The following is a 21,100-nucleotide window of genomic DNA, read 5'->3' on the forward strand; positions in this document are numbered from 1 at the left end:
TCTTTTTGAGTGGAAGAAGTTTAATAATACAGCTCCACACTGGCAAGGATTGTTTCTCCAGAAACACTGCAGGCTCCTGAAACAACTCTAGCAGTGTCTGTAGCTATAAAAATGTGAACTGGCACTAACACAATATCTGTCTCATGCAACTACCTGATGCTGATTTGGAGCTTCATAAAAACATTCTGACTGACTTTCCTGTACTGCTTATTTCATACCTGACGAGTCTTTGGATCACCCCATTCAAACTTAAGACTTGTCTTACTCTTTCCAAAATGAGTGATCTCTTGTGTTCAGAATTCAAGGCTACCAATAAGAAGGAATCATTGTGGATTAGAAGAAGCAGGCTAAAAATTGGAAAGATAAACTAAGACAAAGCTTTTATTAGATATTTTTAAGGATTCCTATATTTTAACCAGACAAGCATTTCTATAAGTCAAAGGCTGACAGATTCACTTTTACTGAAGTCTGGCCTTTGCAGCACTTGTATTTAACAGCTGCACTGTATACCAAGAGCAAATTAAATTGATGTTGTTTTATTTCTGGTATAATATAAGTTGTTTGCATTTCGGCAAGCTCCATCTGAAGTAACTGAGAAGGGTTAATTGCAGACCACTGACCTCAGCTAAACAAAATGTAAAGCTCCAAGTTTTGATGAGAAAGCTCAGTAAGCTATGAGGTAACTCTCCTTTACTGAATTTATATTTGCAAGCTTAACAGTGTGAGGAATGAGAATCCAAACAAATGAAAGCTTCCTTATGTCAGTAAAAAAGCCAAGGACTGTTTGTGCCCCATACTTCTCCAAAAGCATGATAATGTTTGCAAGCTAGTCATGCTATTGGGATCATAGACTTTGCTTAACTAATACATCACTGCATGACACTAAATGAACACAGCACTGAAAATGTGGGTTTCCTAATGTAAAGGACTTCAGATGTTCTGGAGGGCAGGAGATTCTTCTGTTTTACATGGAGCAGCCAGTACTTCCACTCAATTTGACTCTAAAGTTACTACATATCATCTTGCTCCTTCTAATATTAATAGCAAAACTCTCACTGGCTTCTCCGGGGGTTAAAGAAGTCTATTACTTTCACTCTGGAGTAGGAATGGCTTGTTTTGATTTAGAAATCTGATTTTCTCTTACATTGGGTGTGCTTAAAACTCACAGCAAGTAGCTAAGCTTGTCACGATCAAGTATATATTTAAGCTGAAAGAACACCTTATCTAGGCTGTGGACAGAGTCAGGATGCAAAAACTGCCTTTCATTAATCGCTCTGCATTTTTATAATTTCAGTAGTTAAGCTAAGTGCATGACTGAAACTGCATGGTATGCCAGCTTCAAAGAAACAGCTATTTTATTGTCCTAGTTTAGTTATCTCCAACTCAGCTTACCCAAGTAACAGCAACATTTCATAAACCTATCAACACTTCCCTAATAAATACTTTCTTCTAACACAGAAGCTGCTGAATCAAGCACCAGACGTTGGCTAGCTGATAGTGTTTGCTCTTATGCTCTACTAAACATTAGAAAATAAACCAAAATTGGATTCTGGTATTGGATCTTCTTCACTTGTCCCCCATTTTTAAACAGACTGCAGTATTTACAAGAGGAGAAAGAACTTGTTCTGGGAGTAGGCTCTGGGTTTTGTTGTTTTGTTGGTTAATAAAACACTCTCCAAACACAACTTAAGTGAGAAAGAAAAGATAAATTGTCAAGCAGGAAATAAATACAAATAAACTATTTTCTTTACTCATTTTTGGGCTCTCACTTCAGAACACAGATTTACCTTCCCCTCCCCCAAGTTAATATCACCTTTCACAAAATGGGATGGTCAGGTACATTATCAGAAGGAAGTTAAATAAAGTATCATCCAGATTCTCGCAGCTATAAAGCCCAGGTCTTTCTTTTTCCCCCTCTGCTGGGGAGTTTATTGGCAACCTCGTCCTCTGATGATGACATATAAGCAGGAGGTTGATTTCAGATGTGTATTGCTTTCTCCTAAACTTCATCATCTTTGATGTGGATATTGTAGTGATCTATTTTTTTGGTCAATTTATCTACCCGAATCTGCAACAGCTCTTCAGGGAAGTGCAGGTAAGAGTGTTGGGGAAGACATTTTTGACTTATTCATGAACCTCAGCATCAAATAGATTTTCAGTTCCAGCAGTGACTCATTTGAAGTAGTTACTGCTGGCAACAGTGGCTGAATAAACTGGTTATATGTGTAACCCCCTACTTCTTGGATGATTTTTAATGATGCACTACAGATGACTCCCTTCCTTTGGCTTTGCTAGCTGACATCATCCTCAGTTCCTAATTCCTCTTTTCTTTCCCTTTCTTCCCCCTCCTCCCTTTTACATTTTTTTCTTCTTCTTTCAGAGTCCTCTGCTGTAAAAGCATAGAGGAGGGCACCCATGACAACTGCAGATTGTATGAAGTTCCTCATTTAGACTGTTATTTAAAGTTCAACTTTCATGATTAGTCAAATGAATCAAAAAGATAATTGAGAGAGAGAGATTATGTGACACAGACATTAGTCACTACTGCTGATAGTTTGGTATATGGTTTTGTATCACCTATACAAAACGTCTTGGTGTCAACTTGTATTCACTGGGCATTTGTCTGCAAGAAATTGTCTGGACTTAGAGTGAATTTTCTCCTAGATTTTTCTTCCATGATTATCATCTTTCCATCTGTTTGTCATAGCTCTTTGTGGCTTGAAAAAGGTGTAAGGAGAAAGGTCACTCATTTTTTCAGACCTTGTTCCTTTCAGCTTAGTCTGTTGCCATGTGCTTCACAGTCACTGAGTGACAACGGTATAACTCTCACCCCCAAACCCTCCTATTCCATTTAACTTATCAGTGTCTCTTTAGAGTTTTGTTCCTTTCTTGTTTGAAGGATAATGCATTATGCAGTGCTGTAGTTTTGCACGCCTGGTCTTAATGAGATTCTGGAGTCAGAACCTCAAAAATCTGTTTGAGATCACAAGCTTCAGTCTCCTGCACGAAGGAGGGATTCTGTGTTGCAATTTCCTTTCTACATTTTTGTCTTTCAAGGTTGCAGGCTTGTTTTCAAACGCCAATCATTACAGAATCACTAGTGTTGAGCTGTAGGCTTTCACTGATGGCCAATTGCTTTTTTTCGTGCTGTAACACTGTTACTGGCTCTTGGGGAAATAAACTCCATAGGCATCCTGCTCTGTGTTTCGTGACTGGAGCACAATAAGCAATTACTGTTACACAGCTTTTGCCCAATGTCAAACTTGTAGCCCCACACGAGTTCTGAAGGTTAGTGGTAGTCTCAGCTCCAGGTACTTGTAAGTGAAGGTACAGCTTCTAGATATTAGTGACTCGTTTTTATAGGGAACCTTGTGGCAAGGATGCAGAATATACCCCAGTGCTGACTTAAGAAACCTGAGTATGGAAAGCAAGTCTATTTTAACATTGTTATCTTTTTCAGTGTCCATCCTTTTGCTCTTTGCTATTGAGGGAGAGGGGCTACATGTGCCCACTACTTACTTTAGTGACTAAAAGGGGACTTAAAGAGTATTTTGACCAAAGAAAAATCTTCTTACGTGCCCAAGTGCAGGTGATCATGCATGTGTGCTCCCAACCTAGTGGGGGGCCTACCATTTTTCCTGTTATAACTAAGGAATCTGGGCCACTGAGAAACACCCATAGCACAAAGTCCAACATAGTCCTTGCCCTTCATAAACAGTTGGAGAAACTTTTTCTGGGCATCTTAATGCTTAGAGATCATACATTCATTAGAAGACCTGTATTAACCCCTTCCTTTAAACTAATATTCCCAAAGCCTATAGGAGTGCCCTAACCACTGTCCAGTCCCTAAACTTCATACCTGTTGCTGAAACTGGTTGGATGCTCTCTTGTGGAATAGATTTCAGTCCTCCTAGGCTGGGAAAAGATCTGAATCTGAAGCTCATGTCGCCTGGGAGAATGCTCTACACATTAAGTCACAGAAAGCTTCCTTTCTGTACAATAGCTTATATAGTGTCCAAGGAAACACCATTTTCTTTAGAAATTGCTTATGTTAAAGAAATCAGTCCTGCTCAATTACAAAGTACTCTGACTGAGTACTCTGGACAAATGGAGACATCCACCTTGCAATCCTCATGCTGGTGAGGATTAACGAGGATATAAATAGGGTAAGGAGATGGGATAGTAAGTTGAGAGCTTCCTGTTCAGTGTTTGGCTTTTTTTTTTTTACTTTACTTGATGCACAGCAACCCTAGGTACTTTGGTCTATCTCTGAATCAGCATGCTGGCGCCTACAAGGCATTGACTAGATGGGAAGTCCTAAGTAGTTGTTTTGGGTCTCCCCTATTATGACAGTATAGCATTAGTATAGGATTTTACAAAAAGAAAATGTGCAGGGTTTTTTTGTAATTCAGAAACGATTCAACCACTAAAATGTGTACACCAGATACCTTTAAAAACCTGGATGCAAATTTACACAGTGTATATGCTTAATTGAAATCTTTTCCTTCCCACAAGAATACACGGATTTTTTTGACACAATGATCACAGCTACTCATATGCTAGAAAACTCAGAAAATCAGTTTGATTCTATCCCAAAGCATATATTAAATGTCAAAAGAATATACTGCTGCAAAGGATCTGGTGGTTTGCCACAATGGAAATGACTCAGCTAGCTTGTTTAAAGAATGATATTTTAATTGCTTTGTAGATCACAAACCTGCCAGCCTTGTAATTTACACTGCTGAAGAACAAGACGACATCTCTCCTTGGCAGACAACTTCTTCTTCTCTCCTGCTGCTGTATCAGCCAAATCTTTATACCTAGAAAAATCAGTAGAAGTAGAGTTACTCTAATGTTGGCCTGGTTGACATCTTTGCAGACACTGTCAGTTTTCCTTTGACTCTCAAGTCTTTGATATCCAAACAGGAAGCTTAGGATTCTGCTAAGGGTGAAGAAAACAAGGTGGCCAATCACTTTAAATCTTTTATATTATTAGACATGACCTTGGTTAATAACAGTGTGGGACAAGTGATGCCTAAAACACAGATTTGCTTCCTGTCAGTTCTTTGGATGCCTCACTGAAAATCAATGCAGAAAGAATGCAAAGCCTCACCAACCAATATCATTGGTACTGAATCAGGTCACTGAAAGGAGGAAAATATTTTTTCAGTATGTGTCATATGACATATGCCTATTAGGGAGTAATTCATAAGAAAATTATATTGATGAAAATATTTTCCATCAGTCTGAAATAATTTTTTATTCATCTTGAACAAAAAGTCTTATAGCAAAGAGACTTTAAGGAACTTGATCAGTTTACACTATTGGAAAGAAGATCAAGAGGAGACTTGATTACAGCATTGAGTACCTTCAAAGGCAGAAAATGCTAGATATTAAAGGGCTCTTTGATGTACCTGATAAAGGAAGTAACGTAGGAAACTTAAGTCATACAAAGTGAAACAAAGTATAAAATTTAAATTTTAACTGTGCTTTTATTATAATGTATTACTAAAGAAACTGATGAATTTTATACATCTTGATGCTTCATATTATTACTATACTTTCTTGAAGGTATTCCTCAGTCTAGATCTTACTGGATGTAATGAGCTGGAATGTTTTTTCATTATAAAAAGCCAGTTTTTGAAAAGGAAAGATTTTGCAAATGTGTCACTTTTGATTAAACTCCCAATGAAACAGGGGTAAGCTTTGAAGTTTGCATGCTAACTACACTTCTTGACATTTTATTTATTTGGTTCCTTAACAGTTGAATTCACCTATAGCTTTGGTGCAAGCCAAAACTGTGCTGTCCTGGGACCACTCACACAGACCATGGCAGGCAAAGCTGCAGGGCTGGAATGACTCCAGGGACATCAATGGTCCTGGGAGCTGTAGCAACTCTGGAGCAATGTCCGCAGGCAAACTGCTCTAAGGCCAAATTTCACCTAGACTTCTAGTTTCCTGGAGCTGCACAGACCCTTGGGTATCTCAGCTCCTGCAGTCTGGAAATGTTCTCTGGTCTGGTAGCAGTCCTGCTGAGGACTCCATGGCTAAGCCTATACTAGTAAATGAAATGTGAGAGGGATTATTTCTCTGGCTTAGAAACCATCTGGCAAAAAAACAGCCTGTCTATTTATTAAGTATTCTGCTATGTTCTGTTAAACTCTGTCACCTTCCAACAGAGTGTAGCCACACCTAAGCTGCTTTCTGGGACTGGTCACTAGCCTGTCTTAATTCCTAAATTGTGCCCAGGAATTGTTTGGAGAAATGCTGGTTGGAAGGGGCCAAAACTTCACCAGAGACCTTTTTAGTTAGTCTAACACTCCAGATGATTAGCAGTAGAAAACTGTGGATCCTACTTTCCTAATAGCTCAACTAGCTGTATGGTCATGAAGACATTTGTTTTATGGACTGCTATTAAGGCTGGGGCCACCTCATTTCCATACTTGTATCAACTGGATTTTCCTAGAAATCATGGAGAATCAGAGGTGTTAGAGAGACAACTTCTGGAAAGCTTAGCAACTGCTGACTGAAACAAAGATTGTGACTTGAAACATTGTGATTGAAACAAAGATTGTGATTGAAACAAAGATTGTGACATTGTCAGCATTGACTGACAATGCATGAAGAAGTAACTGTGAAAGTGGTCAGCCTGAAACTCACTCACAGCAAAAACCCAAAGAAATATATTCAATTCCTGAAACAGAGCCAAATTAAAATTTAAAAGGTTGAAATTCTAAGTTTGGATCAGATTTACTTTAGATCCATGCAAATCACAGGACTCAAAACAAGGATAACAAACATGCTTTACAATCTGTATTATACAGGAGGCCAGACAAAAATGATCTGCCGTTTTCCCCCAGCTTTAAAAGTCTCTGAAATTCCACCACCTTATCCTGGAAGTCTAATCAGAGTTCCCAATTCCCCTCTATCCATTAAAGCAAGCTCTATCTTAGAAAAAGAGGATGGGCTAATGGTTATGGTAGCAGAGAAGGAGCTAACTATGGAAATTTAATTCTGCCACAAACTTCCTCTGTGAACATAGCAAGTCATTTGGAAGATGATCTACCTTTCCCTATGTTAGACACTGAAAAGCTACACTCCTAGCCTGAGTTAGTCATCTTGTTCTCAAAACAGTCTGTGAAGATAGGTATTTCCATAGGGTGACTTGTTCTATGCATCCTAGGTATTTTTGTTAAAATGAGAAGAGATTGCCCTCTGGAGGTGCCTTTCTCTACTGACCATAGATGGACTCAGAAGAGAAGTCCAGGCTGGATGCTTGCATTCTGGGTGGCTGAGAGGAATCTCACAAGTCTACTTGTCTGACTGACTCATCTGCAGAGTAACTAACAGAGGGACTATCAGAACTTCCTTATTTCTCCTATCTAACTTGTTCAAATATACTGGCTATCTAGGCACCTAGGATGAAAAAGCACCTTTAGGCCTGGTGTCATCATCTGCCATCTCAGATCTGTCATTTTTATCTTGTATAAGGCTGCTTAAACAAAAACAACACAAAATTTGTAGCTATTTTTCAGCCAGAATGGTTCCCTGATTTGATTCTCAGCGCAGTTGTGCAAATACCAGTGTTAATACCAGGGGAGTAATGGGAATAGGTACGTGGGAATGAGCAGACCACACCTGTTGGTGGCAGCCCAAATTTGTCCTAGACAAAAGTGGTTGTGTAATCATAAGCTTATTTGAGTTTTTGGTACTTAATTTTAAATGAGTTAAAATATTTAAACTTTCTTCATTTTTTTTTTTTCCTTTTGGGGACATAACCAAACACTATAAGTTTGGCTTAGGGATTTTTTTTATTCGAAATTTGCTATTACCCTCAGTAAAAAATTGTGTTAAAAAGAAAGCAAAACAAAATTGACAATAAACTAAGATATTAAAAAATAAATTAAAATTTAAGTGACACATTATTATCAAAACACAAAATGACATACCTTTAGTGTATCAGATACTTTCTACTGTAAACTGAGCTTGTGTTACCATGTAGACACAATAATTTAATGTCCTCTTAAATTTAACCTCTTCATGGTCTCAACAATAGCAAAATAACTTATTGTTTTTCAAATTTACTGTATCACAGAAAATAGTAATTAAAAATACTGAATTTATGGTGCAGGCTTGTGTAGATAAACTTGAGTTACTTGCAAACAACAGGGCTTGATCTGGGGAAATGTAATCTGGAGAATCTTTGAAACTTTCCCTTACCAGAGAATTCTTCCCCCACCACTGCACTCTGAAGTGAATGAACAAACCCAATTAAATACCAGGCTTCTTCTCACTGTCAGGTCATACATTTTGCCCCAAGTAAATATTGCACAGCGTATTTGTAAGGCTTTAGAGAGGATCCTGAGGAATCCAGTGAGCATAGTCAGTGCTACCTTGCCAAAAAATTCTTTAATCAGGTGAAATAAGCTTCAGCTAAACTTGGATGAGTTGGTTGTCTAGAGTTTCTTAAGAGTCAGTAGAAGACACTATTCAGGTGTCATATACCCTACTCTAATATCGATGCTTAAAATAGGTCAGATGAATTGTGCACTGTAAGACCCCATTTCTTTCCACTGAGTATAAAGATAGTCTATGCTCTTGACTGCAGCACAGGCATCTAATATTAGACAAAGTGAAGCTCTCTCCTAGCCAAGTCAAGAAACTGATAAAAAGCAATTATTTCATGGCCTAGCCAGAGCAACTCATTCACTAATGGATCCAAAACAAAACACAAAACAGGGAGATTTAAAGGATTAAATTGAATCAACACCCCTCCACCACCACGTCAAGACTAACGCAGTGTTGATTAGGAAATAAATGCAAGACTTCTTCACGTGCACCCCCCTTCCAGTTACAAGTTGAGACAGGGAACGCTGCCATCGGGGGGCTCTCCCCAATGCCCCTCCACAGGCAATCGGTGTAAGAGAAGCTCCGTTTTCCCCCGCCTTGTCCTTCGCACCCTCCTTGTCCTACCTTGTCATTTTTACACACCTAAACAGAAGACAGAGCTTTTGGCTAGACAGGCTAGCACTGTGAGCACGTACAGGCGGGCCAGGATCCTCTGGTGTTGCAGAAGCTGTGCTCTGACCTCTCTTCCTTTACTTCTGAATGATCTTTTTGTTTGTTTGGACTAGATACTGCTGCCAATACCTTCAGGTAGCTTGTGAATATGGAAAACTCAGTTCTCTTGGGTCTTCACAGATAAGGATGTTATCTGATCATTTTCTCCCTCACTTCCCTAAGTGCACAGCTGACAAGATCGAGCAAGCTGTTTTTCCCTGAGTCAGAATATTCCTGAGTTCAGGTTATGGCACAGTAACCCACAGTAATATTCTCAGGCTCAGCACGCTATTTGATTTACACGGAGTGTGCACAAATAGGCTGGAGGGCTGCACTCCCAGTTCTGTATGCACAGCAAATCTTTAAGCATTGGAATAAACACCACACACTCAATTTCAATAGCACATCAACAGGACAGAAGATACTAATGGAAAGAACACCGCAAGTACAAAGGGCACAAAACCAAGCAGCTCCAAATCAACAGCTTAAACAAACCACATAGATGTCCTTGAACTGAAGCCTCAGAACGACTTTGTTTGTTTGTTTGTTTGTTTGTTTCTATTCTTTTTCTTAGGTCTCTCTCTAGCCTAGCTAAGAAAGAAAGACCAAAAATGACAAAGTCAGAGGTAGCTACTGACTGCAATCCAACGTCCTCAGTAAGAGGACAGCTTCTACCACCAGAACTCAAATCTTTCCTGAAAGCAACTCCTCTCCATGTCTTTGTCTTGTTATTTAAAAAATAAAAATCATGTCTGGCTGGCATGTAACTGCTTTATATGAGTGCTAAGTACTGTAGTTTTAAGTTTTAAATATCCAAACACAGCTTATGCAAGGAAAAAAAATCAGTCCTGCCAGTGTAATTCTTTATGTTGCAGTTTCATCTTCTCTTTGTTTACTATGATGTATTCTGTTTGCCAAGGCAAAATGGCATGATTTTGTAAAATCTATTCAAAAAGTAGTGAAAAAACAAGGCAATCAAAATTAACTTGTATCCCGTATTTCTGCTAGAAGAAATGTAAAAATTGTCATCACAAAGGAGTAAAAGCAGGTTGTGCTGTCTTGCTAAATTCTCTTTTTTTCCTTTCTAAACTTCCTCTTTTCTTCCTTTGACAATCAGTAACAGATTGATGTATTATTATGTCTGTGAAGTATGTGAAAGAGATGGACTTTGTTTGCAAAACTTGTCACTGTGTGCTCATAACTCAGGATTTTTAGTTTTGTTTGTTTGGATTTGGGGAGGAGGGGGAGAGTGGGTTAGGCATGGTTTGTATTTGAAAAATCTATCAAGTGAGAACTGAAACATCTAGAGGGCTGATCTACTGAAGAGAGAAACTTACTGTTTTTTAAGGAGAAAAAAAAGGATGTCCAGAAAATTTTCAAGTAATAGAAACCTTATAAAAGCACTCAGCAGCAAAGAATAGGATGGAATTTTGATTAATGTTATGTGTATATAAAGGATAAATACTCATTACACTTCCCTGTGTTATATTCTTTTTTTCTTGAAGGAATAACCTAATTATTTTTGAAATATGAGGAACATGGGAAATTCCAGATAATTAGAAAAGAGGAAATACGTTATTATAGTTTCCAAGAAAAGAAAAGAAAAGTGATTCTGCCAATCTCTGTACAATATATATGACAGAAATATCTCATTATACAGCATAAATATTAACAACGAAAGCAGGTATTCAAAATTTTGGAGAGAATAAATCTTTGGATGCAGAGAAGAAAAAGATGCTTTCATAAATAACAGATTACAGCAGACAAACAGACTTCATTTTGGGCTTCTTTTATAGGAGTACAAATATACAGTATAAGACGACTATAAGGTTCACCTTTCTATGAAACACATTTTGCACCTTTTGCACAGGCTGCTTCATACAGGCTTACAGAAATAATTCAGATTTGTGTAGAGGTGAGCATGAAGTACAATTTGCGTGACAGATTTGAAACAATGAATAAGTATATATGGCAATGAATCAAAGCTTTAGAGTACCTGCCTACTGTACTAGTGTTAGTTTTTTAAATATCCTAATTGATATCAAGCAACACAGGATTAAATGGGTAGACCTGAAGACAAATAAGAATTAAGGGAGAAAATAAAATTAAAGTCATTTTGGAAAAACTGCAAGCAGCTTTATTCTCTCTGGGTTAATCTGGCACACAGACATTTGCTGACAGAAAGAAAACTGTAAAGCAATAATGCTAAAAGTGACCTTACAGCAAACTGACCAGGTATCATAGTTTTAAAACAATGTTTTTATATATGCCACTGGAAGCCAGAAACTTTTCAACTGATGAAACATTCTGATTTTCTACTTCAACAATTAAAAATTCCCTTTCTATATAAAGAGGTAGAGAGGCATACATAGCATGCTTTAACATGTCTATGGAAAAAGGAAAGTATACTTAGAGTGGTACGTAACTGAGATAAAAGAGCAAAAATAAGGACTAAGAAATAAAAGTGGGAGAGACTCAGAAAATCCCCAGAACAAAATTTTACAGGTTATAAGAGTGCTGACCTGTATGTGGGTCAGCCACTGGCCCCATGTGGAGCTCAGTACAGACTTTTGAGGGAGCATCAGGGCTATGAAATCCACTGGATCAGAATACCCTTGCAGAATAAGTGGCCATTTGGGATATTATAATTTAGACTGAATAAAAAGTAAAATAAATTTCTTAGATAAAGATACGACTTTGTAGTGGGTGATCGACAAATGACTTGGAAGGATTTGTTTTTTTTCTTTCCTAAATTTTACGTTTTTGCATTAGGTTTGCCACCCTTAATCTTTTCTAGACATCTGAATTTCAGTTTCTGGAGAGAAGAAATAACGAATATATGTGTGTCTTAATCCTAGAATATTTATTCATATACTTCATGTAATTAAGCAGGGGCTTCCTCATCTCAGACAATGTGGCAGCAGAATAATAAATAGAATATAAATTATAGTTCAGCTCTTGGGATTAGCGGATTCAGCTATGCCAATAAAAAATGAATTCACATCTGCTAAAGATTTGCATTACAATACTTTTGCATCATCTTACTTAAAGTTGACATTCCCATTCCATCTTGATAAAGCAATGTAAAAATACATTTATTTAAGAAATTGGCAAAAATGACACCTTAACTCAGAAATATGCTAGCCTCAAACAGACAAGCAGCCCTATTACATGAACACTTGCTTCTAACTCTGTAAATGTTTACATTTAATTCTCAATAGACAGGCCTTCACCATAGCTAACTTCCTCTTCATGCTTGGGCACTCCACAAACAGGCGCACAGAGCAGTAAAATGCGTCACTGTACGCAGAATATATGGACTGCAGAACAAACTTAACTTTCTTTATCAACCTGCTAATTTGATTCTGTATAACACAGAGGTGATATAGTACTGGTGTGTCATGAAGCTAGTTTCACTTCTCCACAGAGGTAGCCATGTGAAAATAGGGTGTCAAAATTAAAAGTCCTCCTGCAAAACTAAAAGGTCTGAAATCACAGAAAATCAAAAGGTACCCTTCTTTTTTTTAACAGAGACCAGAATAAAGGAATGCCTGGGAGTAGGAGTCTGTAGATGACTGAACAGATGGGTACATTTTTGCCCTTTCCTACCACAGAGAAAAAACGTGCCCGGCGAGTCTAAGCCACAACTCACTACTCAGGCTATAAGGAATTAGAAGATGTCTTATGCATTCCTTTCTTTAAAATCACACTAGAAGGCAAGAGTTTTGATGATTATCATAGTATTGGGCATTTGGCCTCCAGGAAACTTGCTGCTGGGCCTCACCAGCAGGCCAACTTTGAGTAGGTCAAGATAGAAAGTCATCCTTCAAGGGGCAGAGGACAAGGTCACGACTGCTGGCCTACAGATGTGCAGGCACAGTGGTGGGCATAATATGACAAGGGGGTGAAATTATGAGAAGGCTTTGAAATGGTATTCAGAGAAGGACATGCTTAGGCCCAGCTCCTGTCCCAGTGTTTGGAAGCCTGGAATCAGATGTCTGAAATAGCTGCAAACAGGTTGCGTAAAGCAAAGTGACTTACAACTTTTTCTGAAAAATACACAAGGCCTTTTCAGAAATGTGATGTGATACTGAGTTGAAACATCAAAGTGGGCTTATACACTTTCCCACTTGGTCTCCTGGAGGGGTTGCTACTTCGTTGGCTCATTGTTTGCCAAGAAAGCACTTCCCTGCTCATTTGGAAATATACTGAGATAGACATATATTGCAGAAGCAGAAAGCAAAACCAGAGTAAGATGGAAATTTTGATATTAAAGGGAAATAGGATTGAATTTGATGTTCCACCTAGATGATGCTTTATTTCTTCCTTGCTTTTGTTTTTTCTCTTCTGTGCAACCTTGACTCAGCCAAAGAGGAATGGAAATACATAAAATCCTTCCCACAATGCTCACTGGTAGCTCAGACAAGGTGTATTGGGATTATGGGGAAGGTTTTTAGGACCTTCTTAAACCATACAGGCAAAATAGCTGCTCTGGAAGATCATCTCTAGCTCTGCTCTCTTCTGTGGGAGCTTCCCTTGTGCCCTCTGAACCCTGTGAGTAGTATCAGTCTGGGTAACAGGGATTCTCCTGGCTCTGAATTGTATAATGGTTTGAGAAACTGTACACAAGCAACATTTTTCAAGTTAGGCTAAGGCTGTCCCCTTGGCATACTGTATCGATACTTGACCAGATTCTGCTCTCATTTACTGTGGAGTACAGCAGGAGTAATTCTGCTAAAACTGATGATGTCAAATTAATGCCACGTTGGTCTAAGAAAAAAAGCAAAGTAAGACCCAGTGATTAAGATACATAAAAGGATTTTACATGCATGCTTGCACAGGATTTTGTGTTTGCTCTCAGATGTCACCAGTATTAACTGCCTACTATTATTCAGTCTGACTAGGAAATCTAGCTTTAGGAAGTCTCATTCCAGGTTCTTCTGCTGAAGATTAAATGGCTGTAAAGAATATCAAGATGTGGATAAGGAGAAAAAGGGTGCCATGAATGTCTGAGTTGAGTGGAAAGAATTTAACAGCTGCAGAACCACAGAAAAAAAAACCAGCAGGAGGGTCACAGTCGCTTTGCAGTGTGGGGCAGCTGGACTGCATTTATGCAAGTCCTATGAGCAGAAAAAAAACTAGTCAAGAGCAACTAATTATATTTTTCTAGGCACTGAAAGCACACAGTTATATTTAATTAATCAATGAACACAAAGGAAATATTTTAAAAATATACAGTAAAATTAATCTATCCATGTGACAATTTGCACCTTAATTAGATAATTCAAAGTTCCTGCATAGTGCCATTAGCATATACTAATGTGTTGCATACTTACTTCTTTAAAATATTTATTTTAAATATAGGCTGTTTGTATTAATTTAAGAAGCTATTATTTTAACAGGCATTTCCTTAAAAGGGTTTCAATGTATAAGGATTAGTGACAATATTAGTGGTTGATAATATTTTCTTTTAACAGGTTTATTTCTGTGGCAGGCATTTAACTGAACTTCTTACTACCATATATAAATCTATGTCCATTATCTTTGTCATTATGTGATGTCAGCAAATTATGAAGTACTCAATAATTATTTTCATTGAAACATCAAGGTTCTGAAATCATTTAATGTTATTAGCAGCTTGTTATAGGCACACAGAACTCAGTCACCTTGTGAGATATGGGTCAAGAACTTTCAATATTCTTATTTTTACACAAATATAATTGTATCTATTTTTATAATCCAGGCTTTTAGATGGAATCCAGTACTGTGGTATGTATTTTAGTACTCTGTGGGAACATTTCTTCATGTTTAGAAACAGCACAAGCCTTTAAATTCACAGATGTAAAATATGCATAGATACTATAAGGATATCATAGAGTAACAAGGTTATTTAGTGATTTAATAAATGTTTACTTAATCCTGAGGGATGAGAAATGTCAAATGCTACTGGAAACTGACTGTCAGTCTAGAGGTACCAAGGGTGGCACTTAACTCTGGAAATGAAATAAACATTTTAAAATTTCACAGATCCTTCCTTAAATTAAAATAAAGAAAACAACTGAAACGGTTCAGCCAGAATTATGTTTGTGTGTGCCCAATAGATTTATCATTGCCTAAGAAAGTGAACCTATCTAGGAAAAAAAAAGGCAGAAGAAAAAAGGGCAGAAAAAGACCTCGCATGACCATAGTAGTCGAGGGAGAACAATACCATGAGGTTCTCCTTGAAACAGCCTAAAAGCCAGGACATTCTCTATTGCACAAAACAATAAACTCCCTGTAAGAAGCTCCACTAGGTTTTATACATTCTATACTAAATGTAATATAAATAATGCTGGGAGATTATTCAGATTGCACACCAAACATTTGGAAGTTAGGAACTGCCAGACAAAACTGACCATGCTACCTTTATTTCCCTGTATCTCTCTATTTTATTACCTAATTACATCCCCCCACTCAAGGGACCCCTTTTCATGTCGATCCTGCAGAACTCTAAGTACATGACAGACATGAATAATTCAACTGACTTCTGTGGAATGGCACAAGAGTTTACACCCATTTATAATCGCTTTAGCAAATGAGGGTTGCATTATAAAATTCAGAAGATGGCCAGCAAACAATTCTGATATTTATTTTTGCCTTCTAAATATAGAAAAAAGTGAGGTGTCTGATCTACCACTGAAAACTCCAGACAAAAAAACCCTTTATTTTCTTTTACACTCATTTGTGCACCGTCAGCAAGCCCCAGAAACACCAGCAGCTTTATCACTCTCACAGTCCAGCTCTGTGACATGTAACATAAGGACTGATATTTTGCATATACAATACTGCTTATTCTGTGGGCTAGAGAACTGATGATACCATGGTATAACTTCAAAAGCTGCTTCTGTTTCAACGGTAAAATGTTCTGGTTTTTGTTGGAGCCTGTTACAAACCATTAATTCTGTTCCTTGCCATAGATGGGAGCTAGACTGAGAGTGTGAAATACCTGCAAAAATGGATAAATGTAAAATAAGTCAGTTGAATCATATCCTAAAAATGACCATTTTTCTTTATACACTCTAAATTAAGTCCAGGCTAGTTAGTTGAGCCATCTATTTCTTGTTTTTTGAGTATTAAAGAGGACCTAACAGGAAAAATAGAGAAAATAAGCCAAACAGCTACAAAGAAACACCTAATGGGGGTAAAACAGAATATTCTATCTACTTTCAGTCTATTTGTAACATATAGAGCTATTTCGTTTGTTCATAGTATGAATAGGCCAGATATTATCACTATACTATCACATTGTACAAATACATGTCAAATGGCCCATAGCCTCTAAGACAGTCCCAAACACCTGCTTACATCTAGGCAACTCCCCAGGTGATGTACACCATTCTAATACATGTGGCTTGCCAGGGAGAATGTCAGGGCACTCTGGGTTCTGGTCATCCCTTAAAGCATAATAATCCCCTACATCAGCAAGTTTTCACAAAGGATTAGTAATTTACAATATTTCTGTGTCTGCTGTAAATTACTCCAAACTGGGCCCACTATCAGAAAGGTTGGCAAAGGAAAAAAGAAAAAAAAAGCTGGGGGAAGAAGAAGGAAGAGGGGACCTTTGGAGTGATGGCGTTTGTCTTCCCAAGTAACCATCACACGTGATGGAGCCCTGCTTTCCTGGAGATAGCTGAACACCTGCCTGCCCATGGGAAGTAGAGAATGAGTCCCTTATTTTAATTTGCTTGCGCGTGCAGCTTTTGTTTTCCCTGTTAAACTGTCTTTAAACTGTTAAACTGTCCCTGTTAAACTGTGAGTTTTTTGCCCATCCGATTCTCTCCCGCACCCCACTGGGGAGGAGTGAGTGAGTGGTTGTGTGGGGCTGAGCTGGGCTTAGCCCACTGGGCTTAACCCACACCACTTCTTTATAGAATGTGATGACTACCAAAACTGCCAAAGACATAGTAATTTTAAAAATCACAGTTTCAAACTTTGTGGATGACCTTCACTCTTCACAGGAAACTAGTTATTACCATGTTTATGAATTTGGGTTTAAGGTGCTCTCAAAACTGATAACTTCAAAATACTTCCTTTACTCACCTTTTCTTGCATTCTAAAAGAAAGACAAACAAAAATGATTATCCTCAGTCAGAAACATCACTTCCAGCTCTAGGTCTGAAGCAACAAACTACACTATGATGAGATTGCCATTTGGTATAAATTGATATCATTACATCTACTTTAATGGAATATTGCTTTTTAACACCACTCAGATTATGTCTTGCTCTCCTTGCAAGGATTTAAGGTATCTTGGCACCTATCAATGCACTGCTCTATGAGAAGACTGATTATATTATTGTATAGCAGACAATAAAGCTAAAAGGGCCGGTGTGATGACCTATCACTTTGCAATCTACTCAGTACATCATTCTCACTAATGCCCGGCCTAACTTGCTCATGAGACTCTGAAATGTTTTGCTGCACTTTTTAAATTCACAAATCATATATTATAAAATATTATTACTTCCCTGCTTTGAAGAGTCGAAAAAGAGAGAGGAAAGACAGAGAGGAAAAAAAAAAGAACACCAAAAACTTCTGGACAAAGGGAGTTCAGATATGCCATGATGAGTCCCATACAAGATCCACAAACATAGACAACACATCTGTGCAATACAGCATCAGCTAATAGTATAAATTTGATCAAAAGCTTACAATAGCTCATAATGGCTTTATGCCAGTTGCAGAAGGACAGACACTATTTGACAAAGCAATAATATTACCATGAACATAAACTTTCCTGCCTGAGAAAAAAGGTATTTCTTCTGAATGACCTCCAAGCAAAGTCAATTGTCAGGATGAGTTAGTAACAATTAAGTGCTCTGAAGCCATTTTTGACCTAAAGTCCACTATTAGAGCATTTCACTATCAGTGACCGCTGTCCTGAGTAGAACTGCAGATTTCAGGGTCTGCAGTTAAGTGTAACTTCTAAGAAGAATTTCATCTAAGAACTTCATACTGAAATCAGAGGAAAACCTGTAATTAAAATAGGTTTCAAACATACTTTTTTCACCCTCACTGCTATGATTATCATAAGAATCCATTATCACTGTGTTCCATAATTTCCTTCCTAATATTTCCTATTAGAATGGATGTTTCGCCATCTTTTAAGTTACTTTAAAACAAAAAACTAATCAGGATGTTAACTCTTTTTAACATTCTATTTTCAAAACATTAAAGTCTTAGTCATTCTTTATGTTTAATTGACTCCATACAGCTTATATGTTGTAATTTAGATATTATAACACTTTGTGTCCATAGAGGAGAATAAAGTTAGCCAATGAACAGAAGAAGGAGAAGAAGAGGGGAAGAAGGGGAAGGGGAAGAGAAAGAGGAAGAAGAAGAAAAAGGTGGTGGTCTAATACTAGGTACCTCCAAACCCGCACATGACACTGTCTTACCAGTTAACACAAACAACTACTTATAATCTAAGCTGCATGTCTGCGTAGGTAAAACTAAAGACAAGATTGATACAATTTAAGCTATTTTTAAAGAGAATTGGAAATGGTAAATCATAACATTCTAGTGACTTATCTCTTCTTGCAACACTCTTAAGAGATGTCTCTACATACAGCCTTCATGTTCTCTTTCACAGGATGAAATTTTCTCTGCTGTTCCTTGAAGGCAGCAACAGAAGACAGGACGGGAGCTCCGTGATGGAAAACACAAGACTGAGTTGAAAGAGTTACACCCAGAAAAGACAGTCTAGAAACCTGAGAGACAGTAATGAAATTCCAAGAAACACTCAAAAAGTGCAGAAATAAAGACAAGGAATAGCACACTAGCAGATATTTATTTGGGCTATCTGAATAACATGTTTTTTTCCCATAGAAATCCTGCAATTCTCATCAACTAAGTGAAAGGCTCAATTTGCTTATCAGTTCACATAATCCACAGAGGTTATCCTGAGGTCCAACAGCCCTGAAGGTTTGCCGCAAAGGGCAGGGAAGGCTAACACTTATTGCAAGCTAAGTCTTATTTCAGAACCTGTGCAACTGGACCTTGCAGTCTCCATTGCTAAGCAGTCTCCCAGACACAAGAAATATGTGTGACATCTGAACCTCAGTCTCTAAGGCAGTAGTTCATAAATTCTTCCTTGACCAAGGAAACTAAAACGCAGGCAGAGCAAAGCACTGGGTACGGTTCAGCAACTTGGTGAACCTCATTAAAGAAGAAAGAGAGAGGAAAAAATAATTTTAATTCCTAATCCAATTTACAAAAAACTAATGGTAGAGGAGTGTTTGTAGAGGAGGATGGTACCAAAATAAAATTGTTCAGAATGAGTGAAACAGAGCATCTTACTGCCTCATTTTTACCTGAACAGCTGTATTCTTGTACTTCACTGAGCAAGAAATATAAGCTCACCTCATTACTCTAGATGGGTCTTTGATCACTATCATTATTTTTAAAAATTTATACTCCAAATGGCTTTTACATGTCTTCCTTGAGCACCAAGTGAGGTGAATGACACGAAAGTCAGCCAGGATCCATTTTATTAATTGATGCAAAGAGATTAGGTTCTAGATATTAAGCTTGTACAACTAGGCTCTGTCTGTGCCCCAGAGAGTTTCTGAGCCCTAGTTCTATACTGGTAATAGAGCACACACTAATACTTACTTTTTTGCCATTGCACTGAATACCAAAAACATAACAAATTACTACATTCCTACTAAAGACCTTTTTGTATATCTTGGGTGGAATTATCCTCATTTTAAACGAGATATCAAAATGCTAAATGCTGGAAAGAAACAGCCGTCTGCAGAGAGTTCCTAATTCCATGGTTATTTTACTGTTTTCTGTCTTCCAGGAAAAGGATATTTGAGGATACTTTACCTATGTGTACAATTTGGGCTGCAAATTGGAAACTTTGAACTCTTCACAAGATTGTTTGTGCCACTGTCTTGACTTAAAAGCAAAGCTAGAATTTCAAAATCTAGCCCACTGAGAACAATTCTGAAGATAGTAATGCAAAATATATGGCTAAACTTTTCCAGGACTCTAAAAGGCATGTTACTCAAGGCTTTCTATTTTAAAGATAAGGTTAAAACTGATTTCTGTCTCTACTCAAAGAGCTTTAGAAATTGAGCCAACACTGCAGGCAAATTCAGCAGAAATGCTGCAGCTGGAGTTGGCAAATCTGCTGAAATCACATATATCATTTCATAATTATATTGGTGCTGCCTGTTTTTACAGCATTTAATAGCATCTGACCTTATTAATTCCCATTTTTATTATGTATTCAGTGACAGTAACTGTCACAGCTTCCACTTAAGAACCAGAATTTCCACAAGATTTCTCTTCTGATCAACGAACTTTGGTGATTGAGGGGTTCACCTAGCAGCTGTCAACTTTTACTTTGATAATACAGAGGCAGAACCAGTAAATCCAAAAAAGACAGCAATAGAAATAATGATTAAGCTTTGTAGCCCAGGAAGAAGTGCTCTTGCAAAATATGACCTTTCCTTAGCTACTGTCTTTCTTTAGCCATCGTAAGAGTTCAAATGTGACTCATAAATATATGCTAGAGACCAGTCATATTAATACCTAATTAGATATTAATAGAAATTTATTCAAATTCATCCAATTCAAAAAGCAATGGTACTGTCTGTGTTACTGATAGAACATCCAGGTTTTCTGATACTCTATCCTTTCACCACAAAGGCCCCTAATTCAAACATTCTGTCTTTTTATTAGCCAGCAAAAAAAAGGGTTTTAATTTTTTCATTAATTAACTTTTTTAACTATGACCACATTACCTATATGACAAGGAAGTCCCTGAAAGTAAATGCACAAAAACTGCAGGGAGGGTGGAGGAGGGTAGCAATTCACTATCTTTTGGGAATTCAAGTTGGGATCTGGGCCACAATTTCTCTTTGATTTTGCACAGTGCTTTCAGACCTACCATTAATATCCTTTACTTCTCAAGCCAGGTAAGCCCCGGAGAACTGCATAGTACATTCAGCTCTAGAAAAATGAGATTTCCTTGCAACACTACTATAAAACA

General features: G+C 37.7%; 1 protein-coding gene across 2 annotated transcripts in view; it reads right to left on the minus strand.

Moving 5' to 3' along the window:
* MYO16 (myosin XVI) overlaps positions 1-21,100 on the minus strand; it is a 400,031-nt gene that overhangs the window by 57,117 nt on the left and 321,814 nt on the right. For both annotated transcript variants that reach the window (XM_072849888.1, XM_072849887.1), the window contains exon 28: positions 4,718-4,820. In XM_072849888.1, coding sequence (XP_072705989.1) covers positions 4,718-4,820 — 103 coding nt within the window. The remainder of the gene's footprint in view (positions 1-4,717; positions 4,821-21,100) is intronic.

The sequence above is a fragment of the Ciconia boyciana genome, chromosome 1 (genome assembly GCF_034638445.1).
Source record: "Ciconia boyciana chromosome 1, ASM3463844v1, whole genome shotgun sequence".
Taxonomy (NCBI): Eukaryota; Metazoa; Chordata; class Aves; order Ciconiiformes; family Ciconiidae; genus Ciconia; species Ciconia boyciana.